This window comes from Chlamydomonas reinhardtii, chromosome 16 (genome assembly GCF_000002595.2).
Source record: "Chlamydomonas reinhardtii strain CC-503 cw92 mt+ chromosome 16, whole genome shotgun sequence".
Classification (NCBI taxonomy): Eukaryota; Viridiplantae; Chlorophyta; class Chlorophyceae; order Chlamydomonadales; family Chlamydomonadaceae; genus Chlamydomonas; species Chlamydomonas reinhardtii.
Window position 1 is genome coordinate 3903695 of NC_057019.1, and position 23612 is coordinate 3927306.

General features: G+C 62.4%; 5 protein-coding genes across 6 annotated transcripts; 2 read left to right on the plus strand and 3 right to left on the minus strand.

Annotated features, from left to right (window-relative positions):
- Positions 1 to 5: 5 nt before the first annotated feature.
- On the minus strand, positions 6 to 6105 carry CHLRE_16g690450v5 (uncharacterized protein). The gene is made up of 10 exons (XM_043071680.1): positions 5790 to 6105; positions 5368 to 5565; positions 4844 to 5024; positions 3849 to 4092; positions 3249 to 3471; positions 2906 to 3015; positions 2113 to 2338; positions 1575 to 1766; positions 972 to 1360; positions 6 to 704 (listed from the first exon to the last, which is right to left on the minus strand). Exons 1-10 carry the CDS (start codon positions 5808 to 5810, stop codon positions 203 to 205), a joined length of 2286 nt encoding a protein of 761 aa, XP_042915791.1. The 5' UTR covers positions 5811 to 6105; the 3' UTR covers positions 6 to 202.
- Positions 6106 to 6225: 120 nt separating this feature from the next.
- CHLRE_16g690500v5 (uncharacterized protein) lies at positions 6226 to 8137 on the plus strand. The gene is made up of 3 exons (XM_001699190.2): positions 6226 to 6513; positions 6649 to 6754; positions 7123 to 8137. Exons 1-3 carry the CDS (start codon positions 6293 to 6295, stop codon positions 7282 to 7284), a joined length of 489 nt encoding a protein of 162 aa, XP_001699242.1. The 5' UTR covers positions 6226 to 6292; the 3' UTR covers positions 7285 to 8137.
- A 172-nt stretch (positions 8138 to 8309) lies between these two features.
- On the minus strand, positions 8310 to 11785 carry CHLRE_16g690506v5 (uncharacterized protein). 2 transcript variants are annotated; one of them, XM_043071682.1, is made up of 4 exons: positions 11609 to 11785; positions 11348 to 11416; positions 9792 to 11006; positions 8310 to 9340 (listed from the first exon to the last, which is right to left on the minus strand). In XM_043071682.1, exons 3-4 carry the CDS (start codon positions 10559 to 10561, stop codon positions 9298 to 9300), a joined length of 813 nt encoding a protein of 270 aa, XP_042915792.1. In that variant the 5' UTR covers positions 10562 to 11006; positions 11348 to 11416; positions 11609 to 11785; the 3' UTR covers positions 8310 to 9297. The 2 variants fall into 2 exon arrangements, with proteins under 2 accessions (XP_042915792.1, XP_042915793.1); XM_043071681.1 differs by having other exon boundaries at positions 11196 to 11416.
- A 150-nt stretch (positions 11786 to 11935) lies between these two features.
- CHLRE_16g690507v5 (uncharacterized protein) lies at positions 11936 to 12827 on the plus strand. Its single transcript, XM_043071683.1, has one exon. It carries the CDS (start codon positions 12169 to 12171, stop codon positions 12379 to 12381), a length of 213 nt encoding a protein of 70 aa, XP_042915794.1. The 5' UTR covers positions 11936 to 12168; the 3' UTR covers positions 12382 to 12827.
- A 511-nt stretch (positions 12828 to 13338) lies between these two features.
- On the minus strand, positions 13339 to 14533 carry CHLRE_16g690508v5 (uncharacterized protein). The gene is made up of 3 exons (XM_043071684.1): positions 14373 to 14533; positions 13941 to 13982; positions 13339 to 13849 (listed from the first exon to the last, which is right to left on the minus strand). The coding sequence occupies exons 1-3, from the start codon at positions 14435 to 14437 to the stop codon at positions 13684 to 13686; spliced, it is 273 nt and encodes a 90-aa protein (XP_042915795.1). The 5' UTR covers positions 14438 to 14533; the 3' UTR covers positions 13339 to 13683.
- Positions 14534 to 23612: the final 9079 nt, after the last annotated feature.

Consider the following 23612-nt stretch of genomic DNA (forward strand, 5'->3'; position numbering starts at 1 on the left):
AAACATGCCTGCCACCTTTACAGTGCCCTCCACGGGTGCGATATGCGATTCCAGTTGTTGCCTTCTCGACCCTAGAAGCTACGCTAACAGCTATTGGCCGTGCTATTGCTGGGCAGCTAGACCTATCAAACCAGTACACGTCCCGCACAGCAAGCGTCCTCAGTTCCAGAACAGGCATACCGCGTGATGTGCCCGCCCCGCACTACGCTGCATCCGCGCCGCCCGCCGCCATGTCTGGCCGCTCACCCGACTCCAGGCTCTGCAGTGCCGAGCCGCCGCCGTAGCCTTCCCCACCACCCCCATCCTCCCCACCCTCTCCCACGCCCGCCCCTCGCACCCCCAGCCCCTTCCTCGACAGCCCCTTGGCCAGGACCGCCCCACCCGCCCCGCCCTTGGCACTCTTCGCCCGCCCATGCCCGCCTCCCCCAACTGCGGGCGGCTCCGGCTCCGGCTCCGGCTCGAGCCCCAGCACCGCTCCCAGCCTGTCCGATAGCGGCACCACCGCATGCGAGGCCGCGTCACTCACGTCCGCCGCCCAATCCGTTGCGATACGCCACACGCCGTCTACGAACTCGGCCCAGCTGAGCGGCTGATCCATCACAAACATCAGCTCCTGTTCGTCCTCCGCCGCCAGCGACTCAGCGGCGGTGCGGAAGCCCGCGCCCTCGGAGCCGTCGCCGCTGCCGACCGGCTCCATGGTCATGCTGAGGTGTGTTTTGAGGGGTGGGGGAGAGGGTTACATTCATGACTAATCAAGAGGAAGTGGAGTTATAGAGGGGAGGGCACGAGGGGAGGGGTGGGATGGGAGGGGTGAGATGGAATGGGAGGTGAGGGGCAGGTGAGAGGGAGGTGGTCAGGCACACAGGCGTGCATCGCACAACCGGCAGGAACCTCCATCACGCGCACCAACGGCGCCCACATTTCTCCAGCGCTCCTCCGTCGCCCCACCCCGCCCTTCCCAACACACCCACCGCTGCACGGGCCCGTAGGCGTTGCGACTGACGTAGTTCCACAGCAGCTGCAGAAGCGCACCCTTGAAGCCTAGAGGGTACGCCAGCCGCCCGCCCGCCGCCGCCGCCGCCTCCAGCGCCGCCGCCAGCGCGCGCGCCGGCGCCGTCACGCCGTACACCGGGTCAGTGGGGCCGCCCGCCGCGGCGGTGGCGCCGCCGCGCGCCTCCGGCGCCGCCGCCTCCTGCTGCTGCTGCTCCTTGCTGAGCGGCGGCTCGGCTCCGGCTGCTGCTAGGAAGATCTCGGCCATGCGCGGCCGTACGGCGTCCAGCGCGGCTACTGCGGCCTCCACGGCAATGTTGGGCGGCAGCACGGGCGTGGGCGAGGGCGGCGAGGGCAGCGTGGCCTTGGCCTGTGAGGCGTTGAATGGATGGACAAGGAAAAGTGAATGAAGGTTACGCTGGAAAGGCGGCGCCAGGAGGTGTATTCGCGCATGGCCATTGCGTTTCCCCCTTCGTGTCAAGTCTGTATCGAGGACACACGCGCCTCCTGCCATCCCCACCCACAGCCCACCCCACAGCCCAGCGAGCCCCGCCCCCCGTCCCGATCCCGCCCCAGGCCCCCACCTTGTTGACGAGGTGCAGGACGTGCAGCGTGAGGGCCTGGTGCAGGCGGCGCTCCAGGGAGGGCAGGTGCGCGAAGCGGGCGGCGGCGGCGCGCACCAGCACCTCGGCAAAGGCGCGGAAGGTCAGGTCAGCCACGGGGCTGTGGCCGCCGCCGGGCGCGTGCTCGGTCGCCAGGTGCCGCCAGAAGCGGACCTGCGTGCGTGTGTGTTTGGAGGGCAGCAAGGCACGTGTGTGTAAGCATTGTGTGCGTGTGTGCGTGCTGAAAAACAAAACGAAGCCCGCCCGTGTGTGTGTGTGTGTGCCGTACACCGTGCAAGCGTGCGACAAGTGCGACCAGTGTTGCACCATTTGAGTCTGGGAACGGCGCATAAACGAGCGGAGCGTGAGGCAGGTTTGTGGTCGTTGACCTGAACGTGCTTTCCACGGTCAGCCTATCATCGAGTGCGCGGTGCTTCCATTGCTGCCTGCGCTGCTGCCATTAGTGCTGGCACCGGTCACGCCACCAACCCTTCAGCCCCCCCCCCGCCCCTTCACTTGCCTGCTCGGGCGTGAGGTAGTCCATGGCCTTGGGCGTCTCCTGGCTGCGGAACTGCCGCAGCCGCTCCGGCATGAGGCGGCTGGTGGCGCAGATGGCGTCCAGCCCCGACAGCGTCAGCGCCGGACTCAGCAGGCGGCAGTCGTTGGCCAGCTCCCACACCTGGGCCGCCAGCACGGAGAAGCTCAGCCGCGGCATCTTGGGCGGCAGCTGGTGGGAGGGCCGCTTGCTGCGGTGGTGGGAGGGGGCAGGGTGTGAGTGGAGGGGGGTAGGTAGGTAGGGAGGGGGGTTTGTAGATACCAGCCCATACTGCACCAACCCCAATGCAAGGCGAGGGGCAGGGCGTGAGTGGAGGGTGGTCCGCAGCACCGTGGTAGGGCAAGGGGTCAGGCAGCACAGGTCGGAGCCTGCTGTTGCAAATGACAGACATCCTCACCTGGCGCCCTCTCGCCCCCACCCCAACCCCGCCCCAACCCCACCCCAACCCCACCCCAACCCCACCCCAACCCCGCCCCAACCCCACCCCAACCCCACCCCAACCCCGCCCCAACCCCACCCAAACCCCATCCCAACCCCGCCCCAACCCCGCCCCAACCCCGCCCCAACCCCACCCCAACCCCACCCCAACCCCGCCCCAACCCCACCCCAGCCCTACCCCAACCTCACCCCAACCCCGCCCCAACCTCACCCCACCCCGGTGCATCCCACGTCCTCCGCCGTTGAGTCTGTGCTTTCGCTGGGATCTGCGTAAAAAAGTCCCCTCTCAACCGCCCTCCGCCCCGCCCCCTCTCCTCACCAGTACTTGTCGTACAGCATGCGCAGCTCGGTGTTGTAGCACAGCAGCAGGTTGCTGATGGCGCGGCGGCTGGCAGTGGGGTTCTCCTCCTCCTCCACCAGGTCGTCAATCTGACAGGGGGGCGGGGAGGAGGGGCATGCCAGGCATGCTTTGTTAGATGAGGACCTGATGTGCCGCAAAAACACGGTGTGGCATCATTTGGCATCCTTGCACGTTTGCAGTACCGCTGCAATACCGGTATGCTGGCCTGTCGGGCGTCAACACCGCACAAAAACGTTCTTGCTTCAAGAGTACATCCCATTTCCACGCGCCTCTCGCCCCCACCCACCGCACCCACCCTCACCTGCAGCTGCACTCCCGTGCTGGCGGGCGCGAAGGCCTCCCCGGGCGCCAGCCCCGGCCGGTCGTGCGCGAAGGCGCCCGCCCACACCTCGCCGTTCTCAAACACGTAGCAGCCCTGCCCGTGCTTCAGGTCGCCCTGCCAGTAGCCCTCGTAGCGGGCGCCGGTGGCGTAGTACAGCACACCGTAGCCGTGCCGCCGCCCGTTCTTGAAGTGGCCGTAGTACCTGCAGGAGGGAGGTGGAGGGAGGTGGAGGGAGGTGGAGGGAGGTGGCGGGAGGTGGAGGGAGGTGGAGGGAGGTGGAGGGAGGTGGAGGGAGGTGGAGGGAGGTGGAGGGAGGTGGAGGGAGGTGGAGGAAAGGGGATGTGGAGGGGTCAGGTGGGACAGGGGGAACAGGGGGAGGATGGGGATGTGCCCAACGCTACTGGAGAAGAAAGAAGGGAGAAGGTCGCCAGCGCTGCGGTGTGGCTGCGGTTGCGAAAGTTTCGGTGCGGACTGGGCTCGCACGCTTGCAGCAGCTGGCTCTCCAGGACCTCCAGGCCTTCGCTAAGCACACCTGTGCCCCACTTTCTGCCACCCCTGGGCCCTCCCGCCCCTCCCCACCTGTTGTGCATGAGCAACTGCGCGTGTGTGGGAATGCCCGCTTCCTGCTCGCTGAACCAAACGTGCAGTCCGGCGCCGTTGGGCACGTTGTTGTCCCACTCGCCCGCGTACTGCTGCCGGCTGCTCTCCCATCGCATGGTGCCCAGCCCGCGCTTCTTGTCCGCCTCCCACTGGCCGTCGTACACGTCGCCGTTGTCGTACCGCATCACGCCCGCGCCGTGCTTGGTGTCGTCCAGCCACTGGCCTGCGTGTGTGTGTGTGTGTGTGTGTGTGTGTGTGTGTGTGTGTGTGTGTGTGTGTTAAAAAAAACGAAACGAAAGCCCGCCCAGACGACGCCGGAGTTACTTACGGATACCTACCAATTTACCGAGCGTCGCGTGGTTGTCGTCACCCAGGTAGTCATACTTACCCGCGATAAGCCTGTAACCCCACGGGCGACCATTCGGCCTGACCCCGCGATGCACCTGTATGCGTCCATGCTCCGCACCCTGGGCGCGCTAAACAACGTTTACCCAGCACGCCTAATTCCCGTATTCCCGCCCGCTGGTCGTAGTCGAGCTCACCTATATGTGTGTGTGTGTGTGTGTGTGTGTGTGTGTGTGTTAAAGAGCACAAGGAAAACGTTGCGCAAAGACAGTGTATGACAGAGTGTGTGTGTGTGTGTGTGTGTGTGTGTGTGTCAACTCATGTGAAGAACGCAATGATTTAATCACAAGTATGAAGTGATGACGTCCAGCAGGGACAGCGGGTGCTATACCGTTGGCGCCAGCGCGTCGGGGGTTGGTGGTGGTGGAGGTTGTGGTGGTGGAGATGGTAGGTGCGGGAGATGATTGTGCGGGCGGGTTCTGGTGTCATGCACGGACGTGTACCCAGATACCCGGCCGGCCAAGCATCCCTACCGCCACCGCCACCGCCACCGCCACCGCCACCGCCACCGCCACCGCCACCGCCACCACCACCGCCACCACCGCCATCACCCTCCGCCCTCCACGCACCCCTGTAATAGCTGCTGCGCTGCACGTTGGTGTACAGCACGCCCTGCCCATGCCGCAGCCCGTCGCGCCAGTCGCCCTCGTACACCGCCGCGCTCTTGGTGAAGCTGAGGCGGCCGCGGCCCTCGCGCCGCCCCCTCACCACCGTGCCCTCGTACTGCGCGCCGCTGGGCCAGGTGTAGACCTGCAGGGCCGCGCCAGCACCGGGGCAGCGGAGGCACTGGTTACAGCGGAGCACTGCCTGTCTGCAGGCGGATGTCATTGCGCTGTTGCCTTGGTGTAAGAGAAAGCACTGAGCCCCAGACTGCTGCCCCCCCCCATATCGCCGCCGCCCGTTCCCGCTCTGGCACCGGCGTTGCCGACGTCGGCACCCCCCCAGCCGGCGGCCAAATGTACGGCATTTCGGTACGCGTGTCATCAGCGCGTGTACAATAAAAACAAGCCAGGCACGCGCTCGCGCCACACACACGTGCTCCCCACACGCACAACGCACGCAAAAGCGAATGCACATGCACGTGTGTGCTCACCCCCGTGCCGGTCAGCTGGTTGTCTTGGAACTCGCCCTCGTAGCTGATGCCGTCAGGGAACACGAACTTGCCGTGACCGTGCATGCGGCCGGCGCGCCACGTGCCGTCGTACGTGGCACCGCTCTTGAAGCTAACGCGGCCGTGCCCATCCCAGCGGCCCTGCACGTCCACCGACCCCTCATAGGAGGTGGAGACGACCTGCGAAAGGGAGGGTGCGTAGGGCATGCGTGCGAACGGCTGTGGGCGTATGCGGGTCACGCAGCAGGCACTGAGGCGGGCGCTAGATAGAGCGGGTTGGTCGGCGGTGTGTGGGCCAGGTTTAGCCTACGCGCTGAGCTTATGGCGTGCTGGTGCGGACTTGGTTAGGAGTGGTCAGCCTCGGCACGCGTGCCTGGGGCCCCAACCCCCGCCACTCGACGCACCGCCTCCAGCTCCGCCTCCATGGCCGCTTGCTCCTGTGGCTATTTCGCTGAGTTCCCTGTCGTTAGCACACGCCTAGGCGCGTATGAGAGACCGGCGTCGGCGCGACCGAAGCATGTGAACCACCTAAAGCCTTTTGCGTTGTAAGGTGGTTTGAAGGTCTGGTTGATAGAAAATTTGCGATTAGCGCTGTTGAATTTCGGTTCACCGCTCGGAAAGTAGCGGTGACTTCGAGGCCTTGATACTGAGAGTGTGAGGTTCTGTGGTTTGCCAATGTTATTCAACACAACATATGTTTGCTCGTGCGAGAAAAGCTTGGGACGATATGCCAACGGCCAAGTTGCTGGCACCGCATGGGGCTGAACCTGATGCGGCAGGCAGTCAGGTTTTTATCGACTCCGGCCCTTCTCCTGTGCACGTACTGTTTCCATCTGTGTTCTCCCACGAGTAACTTGCTCCTCATCTTGTCTGGCATTTACACGCAGAGCATAGACCCGCCGCAACCATGGGCAAGAGCAAGAAGTCCGAAGCGACCGCAGTAGAGGCTAGCGAGGGTGGTGACAACTATGACGCTAAAGTGAAGTTCTGTTCGGTTATCGCGAAGCCCCTAGCCGACGAGAAACTATGCAAGAAGGTCTACAAGCTATGCAAGAAGGCCTCCAAGCGGAAGCAGATTCGCCGTGGCGTGAAGGAGGTTGTGAAGGCGCTCCGCAAGAACGCCAAGGGGTAAGCGTGGTGCAGCAGTCGCGCCGCCCCGTTCCGGCGGCAGCCTCGTCGCCGGCTGAAAGCATGGTGTCCCCACATGGAATAGGAAAGTACATGTACGCTGTCTTCTAACCGTCCATCAAAATATTGCTGCAGGATATGTATCCTGGCAGGCGACATCTCGCCAATTGACGTGCTCACGCACATTCCCATCGTCTGCGAGGACCATAAAATCCAATACATCTACGTGCCCTCGAAGGAGGTGAGCGGCAGTACCGAGGCGGTAGTTGCGGGTCTTCAGTCGGTTCGGCGAAGCCGGGAGTGCACCAGTGGGCCGCTCGGGCACGTGTACGTGCCGGAGCTGCGACCGAGTCTCCCCATGTTCTGGAGACGCACCGCAAGTGTTTAGATCGGCATGTATCAGGCTTGTGCCTATGCATGCGTGCTTGCACCCCGCAGCGCACCGCATTATAGGGCATGCACCCCCACCGCTTGACCCCGCATTACAGGGAATGACTCGACCGCTTAGACAACGCACTCGTTGCTGCGCCGGCAGTCGCCGCCTCTCATCTCAGTCGCGCCTCTCACCAAACATGCTGCCCTGGTGCCGCCTACCCCTTTCCCTCCCAGGACCTCGGCGCCGCCGCGCTGAGCAAGCGGCCGACGTCGTGCTTGCTGGTGCTTCCCAAGCCCATTAAGGGCGGCGACGGCGACGAGGCGGAGGCCAAGGAGTTCGCTGAGGCGTACACCGAGGTGGAGAAGAAGGTCAAGTCAGCGCAGATTGTATTCTAAAGCAGTGATGTGTCCAGTTCAATTAGTGTCGCAAGCAGCCAAAGCCAGCTAAGCAGTGGCACAGAGCAGCTGGAGCGGAGGCGCACCGCAGCCGGAGAAGCGCGGCGCAGCGGCGTCACTGCTGCGGGCTCCTAAAAGGAGTGCTGCTACTATTGTGTGCAGCCCAGCGGTGCGTGTGGGGCGCAGCCCTGGTCACAGGCGTTGCCGCCCTGGCGTGTGCCGAGGCCGACGAGAGAAACGGCAGTCGGTGCGCGATTCATGTTAGCCCGTTGTGGGTAGCCCCTGCCTTGCGATGGGGGCAGACCAACCTGGACACGGGAACGCACGTCCGATGGGCTGGGGCACAGGCCTCCGCGGGGTGCTGTTGCGTCCTGTGGTGAAGCTGCTTGTGTGTGGTGGTCGTTGGCTGAAAGAGTATGTGTGCAATGTTTGTCCCGTCCCGCGTGGTTGCTCTGTACGTAGAACGTTACTTTTAATGACCGAACGAGTGCCCAGAACCGGGCTTGCACGGGCCGATGTACCGTATTCGCACGCCGGTGTGGCGGAGTTGAAGCCTCTCTGCGATCCGTGCCGCAGAGTGCTGTGTTGCAGGTGACTTAAAACAGGTCGCAGCCTTTAAATCGGGAGGCGCTATCGCAGTTGAAGGTAGCGCTTACAGTCGCCGCGGTTGGCGCATGACGACGGAATGACACGAACGACGCATGTAGGCATGTACTAATCATTAGGACCACTGACTTGACACGTGACACGAGTGAATCTTGAGCTAGGGGCAGGAGGAGAGACATACGGATGGCAGCGCCGTTTGCCGTGCACCTTGCCAGCAGTGAAGCACGCGCTGTAAAGTGCAAAGAGTCAAATGCACCCAGGGGCCCCGTCGCCATAAAGCGCCACCCCCTTTGAATGGATTGAGCCAGCAACAGCGTACAGCAGCTACAGATGTTGCGGCGATGCCTTCAGTGATGGTATGTTCTGCTGGCCTGCAGTGGACCATCACGGCCGGCGGCGTTTGCGGCGCGCCTGGTGTGCAGGACCTTGCAATAAGACACACACAGTGCAGGCTGTGTACCCTGGCGTACTCCTGTCTAGTCCCTAGACGCCCCCGAGCGAGAGCCAGATTATGCTGAGGGGCTCGCCAGCAGAGTTCCGGAACGCAACAGTACCGGCAGGCAGCCCTGCATCTTCTCCTTTTACTCCACCATCCACGTGGCTTATTAGCGTAGCGCTGCTGCTGGCACCGCCGACGCCGTCCCAGTTCTCTTGCAGCCCCTCAGCAGGCCTGTCACCATCGCCGCGTCCCCACACAACGCAGCTATGATCAACACCCCTTCCCGTGCCAATCACTGGCGTATAATAACTGTCTCCAGCTCTCCGCATACTCCGTATTCCCGTTGATTGACCTTTCACCCCCAGGCGCGGGCAGTCCTTCCGTGCTAGGTGTTTGCACATGAAGCACGTCAATGTTTGCATGCGTGCCGTCCTGTGGACTGACTTTTAGACCGTACCGTGATCACGTAATGGCTTGCTGCGCCCGCGCTGGTCATTCGCTCTGCCAGGTCACGCCTGCGTTCTATGAATTAGCCCAATACCGTAGAGAGAACACAGAAGCACCTTACTGGGCTCAAGGTTTCTGTGGTACAAACAGCCCTCACTCGTACACCACGGAAATAGTTTCCGGCAAACGCCCAACACTCGTGTGCGACCGCATATGTTCTCAGCTTTGGATGCAAGCTCCAGTACCCTTCTCAGCAATTATCGCACAGCCATCCAGCCGCACACAACCTGACACAACACGTCGGACCAATCATCCATATCACTCCATCTCGTAACCAGCAGCAGCCAAGTTTGGCCCTTGACGTGATTACCGGTAACCTGTAACCGCGTACTGCCGTACGTACTCCGCACTCCCACTGTTCTCTTCGTTCCGCACGCCTGGGCCCAGGCGCGCGTATTAACCTCTTTATGATGTTTGGCATTGTCACTGCAGTTATCGCACTCCACGAAGGGGGGGGGCGATCAAGGGGGAGGGGCGAAGCCCCCCAGGATTGCTTCTGCCTGCCTGTCGAGTGCAGGGCCAGGGGAGGGGGGGAGGGGGCGGGAAAGGCCACGTGGAGGAGGAGAGCGCTGAGCGCAGCGCCGCCCAAGAAGCGGCGTAAGCGCGCAGGTTGAGGATGAGCCGGCTGGTGTCTAGGTAGCGGTCCGCGGTGGGGCTGGCGTAGCGGCATGACAAGTAGTGCGGCTATTGACAACTGTGCTGCGTCTGGCTGCGGTTGGCTCTGCTGTGGCATCGCGATTGCTAGGCACCTGGTTTGGCTATGCACCTGTGTCCGGGCGATGAGGTAGTTCGGCCTCAGACTGTGGAGGGGCTCAGCCCCTTTTCCCGTGACCGGGGAACACTTGTCGCACTCCAGCGCCCATGCATGATCCGTCGCTCCGACGGCCCCCGCCCCATGCATTGGCTTGATGCGCCGCCCGAGTCATTCATTCATTGCATGTTACACAACATCCACGTCCTCCTCATCTCCCCCCCCCGCCGCTGCCGCCGCGGTGGAGCTGCAGCCTCCATACCGGTGCCACCCAGCTCTAATGCTGTGTCCTGCCAGCAGCGGACGCGCTTGAGCCCAACAGCGCGCTTGGAGATTGCCGGCGGTGCTGCGGGCCGCTTCATGCCGCCAGCAGCGGGCCCGCCGCCGGCCAGCAGGGAGGTGGTTCCCGCCGCGTTGGTGGCAGCACCAGCGGCGACCACGCTGCTCGGCTGCGGCTGCTGGGCGGTGGCCGCCACGGTCTCCACCTCCAGCTTCCAGAGGTACCGTCGCGTCATCTCAGTGCGCAGCGTACTGGCCAGCTCTTCGAAGCCCGCAACATTGCCCTGCTGCAGCCCCAAGCCCGCTGACCACGCCAGATCAAGCAGCCCAGAAGGCATCAGCTGGCGTTCGTGCATTGCGAAGAGGCACGCGTTGACGAGTTTCGCATAGTCTGAGAGCTCCGCAACCGGGCCCGCCGGCCTTTCGGGGTCCTGCCCTGCCGCGCGGCACACCAGTGGGTTCAAGTACCGGCGGAGCCCTGATGATGCGGCTGGCTGCAGCAGGCTGGGGGCTGCGCAGGTGGCGGGGGCGGCGGCGCTGGCGGTGGCGGCCGCGGCGGCGGCTGCTGGATCGCGCAGCACCGTGCCGCCGCCGCCGCCGACGGCGGGGCCGTGCAAGCCGCCGCCATCGTTGGACGCACCAGCTGCTCCAGCAGGCAGCGGCGCGCACACCAACAAGGCATCCGTACCGGCCATGTTGACGGCGGGCACCTATGAGGCTGCCAGCTGGGGCGCGGTGAATGGTGAGGTGGCCGCTGCTGCTAGCTGCTGCGGCGGCTTCCATGGCGCTGGCTAGCGCTGGACGGAGAGACCTCGGCGGCGGCCGCTGTGGCGGGGCTGGCATCAAACCCCGCCTGCAGCTGCAGGTAGTACCTGCCAGCCTCCAATTCAATGGATGAGGCTGGAATCAACGGTGCCGAGTCGCACGACTGCAGAAGCTGCTGCTGATGGTCGGTGCGCTCTCGGCCTCCTGCTGCTGGCCGCCATGGCCGCTGCCGCTGATCTCCGCATAGTCCGGGACCCCCTGGAAGTCAATGACCCGCAGCAGCTCCAAACAAAGGCCGCTGTCGAAGGAGCCGGCACTCGGGCTGGAAGGCGCAGCTCCGGCGGCCTCCATCATCGCGGCACCCGACATCGAGTCCTGGGGGTGGGGCGCCGGGGGGCGGGAAGGTCACGAAGCCTCAGCAAAACCCACACGCAGCAGTGCACTAGCGCGACGAGCGAGGCCCCGCGGCTCGGGCTCCCCATATCAAATATTATCTTCTATTCACAGGCACACGGCTCGGCGGCCTCGAGAGGCTCCCTCGCAGCTGCCAATCAACAGTCTCACCGACACGCATTGCCCTCTGCCTTGAGCAACGCAATGCAACGAGCTTCCAGCTTCAGCTTTTGTGGGATGGTAGTAAGTGTGCGCGGCGTGACGGCCGCATTCAAACGAGTCCCGCCGCAGAACACATACACCCTGCCTTGCACTGAGAATACCTGCTCTCCAGAAGCCTCAAAGTTGTAAAAGTCTGCGTGAATGGCGCCGCGCGCGTCCAAGGTTGGCCCCTGCGTCACGGAAGGATGGCGAGGGATGTCGGAAGAATGCCGATCGTGTGGTCCCTTTGCCAGCCCCTGGGCCTTGACTGCCCTCAAGTAAACTAGTAGATCAGCCTAAACGCACTGCGAGAAGAGGCTGGCCCTGAATGCCCCTGGGTCAAGCGAAAGAGCCCGCAGCCCCAGCCTGCTGCGTGCACTCACTTGCGCCGCCATAGCCTCCCTTGCTTGGCATTAGATGGAGGCCGTGTGTCTGTCAATGCTATGGCATAGGCTTTCAGGTCAAGCCCACGCGCGCGCGAGTATTGCGTTCTCGGCCACAAGCCGTGGTCAAGTAGGGCAGCTTGCTTCTAGGTGTGTGGCCAGTGTCCGTGTGTGTGCGTATATATCTGCTGTAAAGCACTTGCATATGGGAGTGGACATTTGGCGTGTACGCGTCTGGGTCCCGTTTCGTTGATCAAGCCGTACCCATTCCGGAGCGAGTTCAGTGGTGATGCTCCTCAGGCTTGCACAGCCCTTACCTCTAACCTTAATCTCGTGCGGAGCTAGGCTTCACCATACGTCTTCCACGCATTTGGTGAAGTCTCTTGACGCTCTGTGCCTTCGCTATGCAGCCCTGTCGGCAAGGAGCTGCTGCTGCGAGCAAACCAGATGGTGCCACATACAGCGCCGCGCAGCGGAAGCAGCGGCCGCGCGCGCGCGGCTCGGGCACTGCTGCAGCCGCGGACTGCTCCGAAATCGCACCATCCAGCAACTAACGCTGGATGGGTGCTCAGAGAAGCAGTCTGACATGCCAGCAAGCCTTACTTGCCCGAGGGCGGACCGGGCTCGCGCGGCATGTGACGAATGAGCTTTCCCGCTGGCACTTCCCGCGGCCACAGCAGCGCCCCCACCAGGCTGCACCCCCGGCGGGTCATGACTGGCAATTGAGTCAGAAGCCTGCAGCTGCAAACGGCACACGCACGGTGTGCAAGTAACTCCGGGTAACTCCGGGGCACATATGGCGGGCGGTGCCTGTACAAACCGACCCCGGCTATGTCCGGGAGATGAGGCTAGTATCGGAACCTTCGGCCTCAGACGGAGGACGTGGCGTGGGCTCAGCCCACTTTTCCTTTGCGAGGGAGAGTCACCTTTTCTTGTCGTTGTCCCGGGGCTAATTGCTGTACCGTCTGGATGGGCGCTGCATGCGGCCCACGTGGTAACGATCTGCGTCATCATCAGAAGTCCGTGCAACCCTGTACAGCTCTTTTTACGCAACCCAGTTCCTGGCATCAGATACGGCACCTGTGACGTGTACCTTGGGGCGCTGCCCATGCGTTGTGCCGTGGCCTGCTCGCTCGGTGCGTCACCTCCCTCCCGGGCTTAGCTGTTAGGTGCTGGCGGGGTCACCCTGGGAAAGGATCTTCCCCGGAAAAAACTCCGTTACCGGAAAAGGGCAAAACTTCCCCGGAAAAGAGCGGGTTTCCGGAACCCCACCCCATCCCACCCCGGAACGGCACGGAGGTTTACCGGAATCCTGCAATCCTGCGTTGTTGCTCAGGTGGAAAGCGGCCCGAGAGACTCGCTCATTCCTGCCTTGGCTGCCGCCCATTGGGTCCTCGTGTTAGCCGTGGGTGGCGTGCGTGTGGCTGGGTGTTTGGGTGCACCGCCAGTGCCCAGTGGCCCGCCGTGCGTGTGTGTCGGCATGCAAGCAACCTGCTGTGCGCGTGGGGGTCGTGCGCGTGCGCGTGTGTTTTCACAGCAGAGACGCTATGTGTGACAGGTGTGCACGCACTTTCCGCTTTTGTGGCTACTGCCTCTTGCTTCTTGTATGCATGTTTCAGGGCAAGAAGAACGTCCTGCTGGCCAATCAGTGAGATGCTGCCGGCGGGACAGTGCTGATTCATGCCTTCGCTTCCATCCAATCACAAGCTGCCGCGCTTGGAATGCGATGGTTGTGCCGCCCACTGCTCTCCGAAGCTCCCCGGCCGTCTCACAGACTATGCATGCCTGTACCTTGATGCAGTGTTGATGCCATGCAAGCGGCCGGGGGCTCCCGGACCGGATGAGTAAGAGTGGCCCGCACGGTGCCGATCCATGCCGCTGCCTTACATCCAATCACCACATTGCATTGGTTACAAAAGGGACCTGCTGAAGCACAGGCAAGCAGCCACATGGCGCAGGTGCGCCACGCCATGCCATCGCCTGCGACCCTCGCCGCGCCACCTCGGGGCCACCAGGGCCCGCCCGGCCCCTCCGCCGCGTGCACAGTCGGTCCTTGGGCTCCTAGATAGCTTGCACTATGAGGCCAGTAGCCGCCACTGCAGTCGCGCCCGGCAGGGCATAGCACGCAGGATCCCAGGCCGCGGCACCGTGGCGGGGCCCTGACTGCTGTCCTGCCAGGCGAGCAGACGCTGGTGTGCCATAGAACGGCGCCCACAGGAGCCACAAGGCTGTGTGGCAAGGCTGTGCTGTACGGTACACCGTGGACAGAGGACCGCAAAAGGGGTGACATGAAGCTCGTATGATGTGCTCACGCGCACGTCCCTCTGCGCACCTTCCCCTCACATTGCTTGCATCACCGCCGCCGCCGCCGCCGCTGCCGCTCGGTGGCCCAGTCGGCGTCATGTTACGGGAAGCATATGTGACACGTCAGCTGCTATGCACCAGAGGGTCCAGGGCATGTGGTTGGGGGCGTGTGTGTGTGCTCGCTCGCCCTTGCGCATGCGCTTGCCCGCTGCGGGCAGCATGTGTCCATCCCGTAGCACAAGTGTCCGGGGGCTATGCGGCGTGCCTGACCCGCCCCGCTGTGTCAAGCTACACTAGTTGGCATGCAAATACGACACTCAGCTAAACATGACTAGCGGCGCCCTGACCACAAGGTGTCCGGACCACACGGCAGCCCCTCACGGCGCAGTGCCCATGGACGGCCCAGCGCCTGTGTGGCGGCCCCACAAATGCCCCAACCTGCTTGGACTAGGCTTCTTACCATCGACGCATGTCCCCAGCATACCGGCTGGGCAGGGCGCACATCGCTGGATCGCGTGTGGGCATGTCGGCATGGTTGGCGGGTCTGCATCTCAGAATGAGTCGGCCTACCCCCACTTCAAGGTATCTTGTTTGCGGTCTTTTACACGAAAGTATATGCTGATAGGGATATGGAGGAACCGACGCCAGGAAAGTGGCGACTTTTAGCCTGACCTTGCGTGGCTCGCGCGCGGGTCGGTCGATCGCGCTGGAAAGGCGAAAGCAATTCAGTACAACCGCCCCGAGGTCACTTGCCCCCCACTCTGCGTAGGTACATATTATATATGTAATATGAAATACTCGCACAGGCAAGAAGCCGCATGGCGCAGGTGTGCCACGCCATGCCATCGCCTGCGACCCTCGCCGCGCCACCTCGGGGCCGCCAGGGCCCGCCCGGTCCCTCCGCCGCGTGCACAGTCGGCCCTTGGGCTTCTAGATAGCTTGCACTATGAGACCAGCAGCCGCCACTGCAGTCGCGCCCGGCAGGGCATAGCACGTAAGAGCCCAGGCCGCGGCGCCGTGGTGGGGCCCTGAGCGCCGCCCATCCAGCTAGGCGAGCAGACGCTCGTGTGCCTTAGGCCGGCGCCCACAGGAGCCGTAAGGCTGTGTGGCAAGGCTGTGCTATAATAATAATAATATCTACGCAGGGCACAGGTACCCGCGTGTCTTAAGGAGGAGTGAGACAAGCTCACCCCACCATCGGAAAACTTGATTTCCCTACCCCGGCTCCCCTGCGCGGGGGCCGCCATTGGCGGTCCCCTGGGTGCGGCCTCCCGGGCGGCATCGGGTGTTGGCAATGCCCATCTCTCGCTCTAGTCGGTAGTACAGGTTTGCGGTGCCCCGGAGTGTGGTGACGCTATGCATGTGGAGACGTGTGCAGCAGGCCTTGGCTGCCTGCGGTTTGGCTCCTAGGTCTTTGAGGAGAGTTTCAAGGGTACGGGGGACAGTGCCACCGTGGCCCAGTGTAATAACGTGTTTAGTATCGTAGTGCACAGTCCACCCTGCAGCTCGCATGGCAGTGGCAAGGGTGGCGTGCTGTGCTTGTTTTTGAATGAGCTTCTCGCTGTGGTGCAGGTCAGAGGTGTATCCAACTTCAAGGATGTACACTGGGTAGGCCCCTTTGTTGGCTGGTGGGGATGTCATGAAGCGTTCTGCTTCGGACCGGGGAAGGTTCGGGATAAACAGAATGTCAGGCCGCATCCTGTTGAGGTCTGCAGCGGGCACTTGCGGGCAGAGCCAGGACGGCGGCCGCATGCCCGCACAGTACTCAGGCAGTTCAGCTCGGGAGGTGGCATCCATTATCATGTAGCCACCACCGTTGTGACCATGGTGTAGGCATTCGGCAATCGTCCGCACTGCAGTGTTGTGTTTGGCTATCCTAGCGCCAACGAGTTGGGGGTGCGCGCAGTGGCCGGCAAGGTGACCTGCGGTGCCACGCTCTGGGTCAGATCCGCGGCTGCGCTGGGTGTGGGCACAGAGACCACATTTGTCGCTGTCTCGTAGTTTAAACAAAGCCAGCCGGGCCGGGCAGATGAGGCCTCCCTGACGAGCATTTTGTATGAACCGGCGTAGGCCGTGGCTGGCGTCCGAGTTCGTCATGTACGCGTTACTGGCGCGTGGGTCAAGGCTGGGTGCTGCCTCGGCCCATTTCTCAGTGTACAGGGTTTTGTTGGCGTATCCACCACGGCAGCTGGGGGCCATTGCCCTGGTGAGGCCCCGGTTTAGGTCCGACACGTAGTGCGTGGCTGTGCTATCGTCGTCTCTGGTGACCGTGAAGGTCGGCCACCAGTGCCGGGCGTGCGGGTCGTTGTCGGCCGGTTCGGATACATCGGCGGGTTTTTCCTGGGTGGCGACGGCAGCCGCCCCTTTATCGGCTTCCTCGTTGCCGTGTAGCCCGGTGTGCGAGATCACTTTAATCAGAGCGGTGGGTGCGCCCCGGGCGTGGCGTGCATGGAGCAATGCCACGACTGAATCCAGGAGGTCCCGATGTTTACTCAGATGCAGTCGCCGAGGCTCGTTAATTGCTCGTTTGATTAGGTACAAGCTTGCAACAGAATCTGATGCAATAGTGAGCTTCTTAGTTGCAAATTCTTTACCTTCGCCACCAAATTCTGCGAGGGCAGCACGAATTGCTGCCAGTTCAGCTCTCGTAATAGTGTTTGTGCACCCAGCTCCATTTGGATTCACGTAGACAACGCGAGAATCGCTGAACCAGGCGCAGGCGCCGGCAACCTGGACTTCTTTGCCATTGTCAGTTTTGATTTTGCTTACCGAACCATCTGTCCAGACAGTGCCATTCACGTCGTGGGCCAGAGCATGGTGGGTCTGGAATCGCGCGTTAGGAAAGCGTCTTGCTTCTTCAGCCATGGCGTGTATCGTCTTTGGGTTAGCGTGCTGGTATTTGGCTTGCTTTAGAAGTGAGTTTGGGAGGGCCGGGCAGGTTGGGGCCGTGGCCGTGTGTGTCCGCGTGCGCGGGTCGCTGATGTGCGTGGGTGCGTTCGCCCCCCGTTTCAGTGTGTCCACGAGCCGTTTCAGGCGGGGGGCATAGCACTGGAGACCGGCGGGGTTCCCAACAATGACCAGTCGGAGCCCCTTCTGGCGTTCAGCCTGGGTGTTGGTGCCAAGTCCTGTGTCAAGGCCCGCGGTGCCCGCGGACCAGTTGGCCAGCTCGTGGCAAAGTGGGTGTTGAAGCCACTGCGTGTGGGGGAAAGTGGCCGCTTTGGGAAGCGCCAATACAGTAAGGGTTGGTTCCTGTGAGTCACGCATAGCCTCGGCGCATGCGAGGGCCCACATGAGCGCCTTCCGTGCATCGTGGGGGGTAGAGGGGGGGTGGGCATATTGCAAGCCGGTCCATGCGGTCTGGTAGGCATCGTGCAGTGCGCCAAAGGCCCCATCAGCAGGGTCTCGTGTCCAGTATTCGTGGGCTGCAGTGGAGGAGTTTAGTGGGGACGCAAACATTTCCCGAATGTGTACTGCTTGTGTGACCCGCAGGCATTGGACAATGGCTGCTACTGTACCTGCCGGCAGCGACACCTGGTGCATTGGCATGGCCTTGCGGTCCTGCTGCGCCGGGTCATAGTGGTAGCGCATGATGAGGGCAGCGACCGCTTCCTCAAAGGCGTTGGGCCGCTGGTTGCCGGTGTGCCTGAAGCGCTCCCACAGGGTAAGGAGGCGGGGGTAGGTGATGGTGCCCAGCCAGCGGCCACTGGGTTCATGGACGTGCGCCTCAGCTGGGTCACGGCGGGTGCCACCAGTGGTGGTAATTGTGTATGCTCCGGGGGCCACGATGTCCTTGTAGGGGTTGCACGGGCTTGTGGTGATGGTGGTGGTCGTGCGGATGTCACGCGCGCGGGATGCGGTATCCAGGGGCTCGGCGTCGTGGCGGCCTTGGCGCTGTCTGGCGGTAAGGTTCCGATCAGGTGCGGGGCGCACTGTTCGGGGCCGCGGGCCTTGGTTGGTACCGTTTGCTAGCCGGGTTTTGCACTCCTCCAGTAACTCCTCCCATTGTGGACTGTGTTTTAGGTCCCGTTCACGGTCCGTGCTCGGCGCCCACGTGACATGTCGCAGGAGTTTGGTCGTCCAGGACGAGAATAGGGGGGCCCCAGTGGGCTGCGGTGCTGCCGGCTCTGCAACTGGGGCAGGCTCTTCAGGTGAGATTGCGTGGGCTTGGGTTTCAGCCGGAGGCTCAGCCTCGGTCTGCGCAGGTTGTGGGCCTGGGCGCGTCGCAAGAGGGTGCTTGTAGCACCTGGCATTCTGGATAGTTGCGTAGCCCATGCGAACAAAAGCAGAGACAATGCCGGCCGGGCAAATGGACGGCTTCCACTGCACCTTCCAGTATTTCTCACGTGTCCCAGAGGTGTCCTCCCTGGCTTTGCGCTTCCGTGTCAGTTCTTTGTCCGTGACAGTTTGTTTGTTTTCGCTGTGCAGGACCTGCGCCAGTTCCTGTCCGTCATTGTCCAGGTCGTAGGTGAGTTGAGTGTCACCGTTAGTGCGGTTGTCGGCGGGCCGTGGGACTAGATCGTGTGTGATCCTTGCGCGGGCCAGTCGCCAGCTGGGACGGGCCCCGTGGCCTCCCGCAGCTTGCGCTGCCGGGGCGGTCAGGGGTGGCGTCGGGCCATCGACGTCCATGGGGTCGTTGTGCGCGGCAGCCTGGTTGATTTCCATAGGCAATCCTGTGTTGTTCAGGTACTCGTTTATGGCGTTGGGTTCGGGGTTGGCAGCATTAGCCGTGAGGCGGGTTGTGAGGGCGGGTGGTAGCCCACGGCGCTGTTGGCGTGGTTCGACAGCATGTGCAAAAGATGGTGGGTCTTGGGGGTGTGGGTGGCAGATCCGCACGTGTCCTGTCATGTCTTTGGCGAGCGCCTGGAATACCGAGCATGCCGTTTCGTACCCCCGTGTGCCCGCCGGCAGGCTCTCATCGCCGTTGGTGAGCCGCAGGGCATGGTTGATGGCGGCGCGGTCCCCGGTGAGTAGGTCCTCAGGGGTAGTGCGTGTAGTTTCTGCAATGCGTGCGCGTTGCGCTGCATGTTTTGTAACGCGCCGTGCGCGTGTTTGGTTCTGTGGTGGCCGGCGTGTTGTAGCCGGCTTGCGGGCTCTGGCCGGTGGCCGTAGGGAGGGTTGCGTTGCCCCATCAGCGGGGACTTCCGGTGCAGCAGCACCTTGTGCGCCGGGGTGGGCCTGGGCCGCCCCTGCTGGGGAGGGGGGGGCTAGGTCGGCGGGGGCTTGCGTGGTGTTTGCTTGGGCGGGGGGCGCCTCCGGGAGGGGCTGCAGGTACCGGTCGAGGGGGTTGGCCATTCCGAGAGGGAGGGGGTCCGCCCTCATGGCTAAGGCCACGATTGCGGCCACGTCAGGCAGTGCACGCTGTGCGGTGGTCAGGGGGGCAGGGCTGCCGTGGGCTGGGGCGTTTTCCCCTGCACGTGCAGCCATACTGAGAGCAAGGCTAAGCCTGTTCAGGGCTACCTTGTGCTTGTGTCGGACCCGGCTCGCTCCCATGTGCTTCTCGAGGTCCGAGCTAGTAATCAGGTGTTTGCCTGTGTTGCGGTCCACCAGGTGGCTCAGTTCGAGCCTCAGGTCCGCAAGAGGGAGGACGTATTCAATGGGGAGAGGTTCGACGCCCCGGGCCTCAGCTTCTGCCTCAAGGGCAGCGGCAATGGACCAGGTAGGCGCAGTAAAGGCAGACCCATTTTGGTACAGTGTGACACCGTACTCTTTTGCCAGGGTCATCTGTTTCAGCGTCGTAAGGTGGTGTGACCTATGGGCTGGGAGAAGGTGGGCCTGTGTGGGGCCAGCTATGCTTGCCTGGCGCGGCAGAAGGGCTCGGGTTACTATCCCAAGACGGCCCGAGTCATTTAGGGCAAGGACCAGGGCCCGCTGGGCCACGCGCGCGTATTGCGGCAGGAGGGAGCCCAGGCCCAAGCCGTATTCGTCGGCGGGCAGGAGGGAGGTCCGGGTGGGGAAGCTGCGGGGGAGTCCGTAGCAGCGCTTTGCAAAACCAGCCAGGGTGGTGTCGAGCGTTGTTATGTCATGTTTTGTGAAGGGCATTGCTGCGAATCCATATGCAACTGTGGTGTGCACGCACTGTTGTATCATGCGCAGGCGTTGTGCCGGTGTCGCCAGGGATGTGGCAATGGCTGTGCCCTTGTCCTTCACAATCTCGGTGACTCTTGCGACATGTGCCGACCAGTCCAGCGAGAACGTGAGCTGCACTCCCAGGTACTTGTACGGCTGGGTCGGGGGGAAGTACGGGACAGGGGTCGTGCCAATCTTAATTGTGTTGGTCATGGTGCGGCGCATGGCGGCGAGGGTAGCTTTTCCTGTGGGCCCGTCAAGGTTGGGGTCCGAGCGAGATTTGTCGTGCCAGATGGCGGTGGTGGCACACTTGGTGTGATTGACACGCAGGCTCGCCCACTCAGCGTAAGATGCGATTTTGTCACATTGAACCTGCAGGTCGTCGAGCGAGTTGGTGAGCGCCGCCAGGTCGTCTGCGTACGCGGCGGCACTGCAATGGTATTGCAGGTTTTCGCTGGGGGTCAGGCAGCCGTAGTGGTAGCCCCGTCCGCCCGCATGGAGCCAGCGGACAAGAGGTTCCATGAACAGAATAAAGAGCACAGGTGAGAGTGTATCCCCTTGCACGGTGCCTCGCTCTATAGGAATGGCGGATGTGCTTCCGTGTTCGGTGCGGATGCGGGTGGTCGCGTGTGCATATAGGTTGCGGACTGCGCGGATCAGGTCCGTTGGCAGCCCAAGGTCAAACATTATTTGTAGTAATCGGTCCTGGTCGATTGTGTTAAACGCGGAGCTATAGTCCACGTATACCGCATAGACATCTTTTCCATATAGTGCGGCATCCTCAAGGGCATGTACCAAATTTAGGACCTGCCTTTCGGTGTTGCAGTAGGCACGGAAGCCTTCCTGCGCTTCACTGAATAGCTGGAGGGGGCCAGCCAGTTCGCCAATGCCCAAGGTAAGCATGGACGTGTACAGCTTGTAGCAGGTATTTGCGAGCGCAATGGGCCGTTTGTTTTTTATGTCCAGGGCGTCTCCAGGTTTGGGGAGTAGCACGGTCTCCGATGCGGCCCAGGTTTCGGGTATTTGTGACTTGACGTACATGATTTGCAGGATACAGTGGAGGTTGCGCTTCATGCCCGATGGCAGGATACGGAGCAGTTCGTTTGGTATGCCGTCAGGGCCTGTCGCCTTGTTTCTGGAGAGGTGAGAAATGCACTGCTCAAAATTTGCCGTGTCTGCCATGCTGGGGAGCATGGAGTGTGTGTCAGGGTGCCGGTTGCGGTCCAGTGTGAATTGATCTGTTGCGTCGGCTTTTTCAAAAGGGTAGCCGCGTGTGGCGTTGCTGGGTAGTCGGAAGTCCCCAGTGCGGGTGCCGCGTGGTGGGGCGGACAGCTTTCGGAAGTGGGTTTCGAGTATGGCGAGGATGCTGGTGGAGTCAGTCGTCACCTCCCCAGTTTCTGGGTTCCGGACCGCTGGGAGACCCCGTTCCATGTCTTCCTTCTGAAAGATTCTCTTGTGCCCCTGTGCAGGGCGCGTGGCCAGGGTATGTTGCAGCGCTGTGGCAGCGGCCTCTCGCTGGGCTTTGGCGCGGTCCGCCACTAGCTGGCGGTGCTCGGCTTGGCAGGCCTTTATTTCGTTCCGCAGCTTTGCTGCTGCATTGGCGGCGTCAACCTCAGGTAGGGCCTGGGGCCCTTGCGTGAGGTTTGTCAGTTGTGTCTTCAGGGCCACTTCCTTGTCCCATAGGGGCTTCAGCACCCGTGCGGTGGAGCGTGATGCGTGGTGTTTGCCAGTGAAGGGGGCTTTCCGGGTGCACTCTTCAAGGAGGCATGTTAGCCCGGTGTCCAGTGCGGAGGCAAGTTGTTCTGCAAGTTGGTTGATATCGGCCTTCTGGATGCTCGTGTCCTGCGCCAGGTCTCGGTGCATGACGCTGGCGGGGTAGCCTGTGGGGTCCATGCTGTGCCTTGTGAGTGCATGTTCAATTGATTGCGTTACCTGCCTTGTTGCGGAATGCAGGTCGGCTGTTGCTTCCACCAAGGCTTCCTCAAGGCGGATAGCTGCGGCGGCCAGTTGCTTTTGTGTGACGGGCAGGGCGACCTCGGCCCATCGTTGTTGGGTCTGCTGCTGGGGGGCTGGGTTCCGGGCGCCGGCCTGTGGTGCCGGCCATAGCTGTAGGTCCGCGGCTAGTAACTCTGCGTGGACTGGTTTGTGGTCGAAGTTGCCTGCAACTGTACTGGTGTATTCACGCGCTTCTGTGCATGCAGCGCGCGTGGCAGGGCATAGGAGGATGTCATCGATGCGACTGTGATATGGGGCCATGCCCGGGCGTGTTTGTTCATATGACCATTCGGCAGTGGTAGTGGTGTCTCCGCGGATAGGGCGCAGGCCACTATCGGCAAGGAACCGCTGGTGGGCCCGGTCCGCCGTGTCGATGGGGCTGTCCCGCTCATGTGCTCGGGCGACGGCATTAAAGTCTCCCGCGGTGACTAGGTGGTGTCCGCACGCGTCCGCCCGGCCTACCACCTGCTGACAGTATGTGTAGATTGCCTTGCGGGTTTGCATGTCCTCTGGTGCATAGATGCCCAGTACAGTGAGAGGCGTGCTCCCGGGGGTCTTGATTTGAACGTGTGACACATAGCCATGGAGTGTTGGTGGGGGCGTGTGGTGTGTGACGCAGCCGAGGTCACTGTACCGGGCGGAGATGGCCACCGCTACGCCAGCGCTACCGCGCGCTGTGGCCACGCGGGGAGTAGTGCTACAGTAGAGGCGGTATCCTTCATTTCGGAAGGCTCGCTTGATAGAGTCAGTCTTCCCTGTCAGTTTTGTCTCGGTTAGGACAACTATGTCGGCTTTCCACTGGGCTAGGTTGCAGAGGGTGAAGCTGAGGTTGCCGGGTTGGCCGGTGGACAAAATTTCTGAGAGCAGTCCCCGTACATTGTGGGTCACGATGTGTAGGGTGGTGTTGCTGCTGGGGGGTCGCGTGTTTGTGTGTGCCTGGTTGGGTTCCATGTGGGCATGGTTGCGTGCAGTGGGCCGTACTAGCCAGTTAAGGATAGTTTGTCGGGTGCCTGTCGTGTTGAGTCGGGGTGCTATGCCAGCATTTGCATTGTGTGCCTGCGCGGGTGCGGTAGTGTGGGGTGCTGCGTGCTGTGGCGCCCTGTGTGCTGCCCGCAGCGGTGAGTTGTCTTGGGCATGTTGAGCTGGCTCTGGTGCCGGCCTTCCTGTGGCGGCGGGCCCTGTCTGCACGGGTCTGGTGGCCTCCATGTGGGGTGGCGGGCGTGGTGGCGGGACGATCTCACGGAGTTGCCCAAGTGCTTCCTGAAGTGATGCTGTGTCAGATGCACGCACCGCGTCAAGGCACCAGACCTCCCCATCAAGTGTGTTCCAAGTGTTGTCGTGTAAGACCGTGTTGTGGATAGGGCTGTTCACCGAGTCTATTACTCTCCATTGTCCTGCTTCGTAACGCACAGCAATTGTGTGTCGCACGGTGTACTGGTGGACGGTAAAGCCGCGAGTTCGGGCGGCTACCGGAAGGTTCTCTAGGACCTTTTCTTTGCTGATGTCGCCATTGAGTCGCGGAAAGTGGGTTCGGCGCATAATCAGCTTCCTGTTGGGGTAGGCGAATATGTTGCTGATGGTGGCATTGTGGTACAGGTAGTGGTTCAGGAGAAGTTCGCTGAAGGCGCCACTGTTGGGG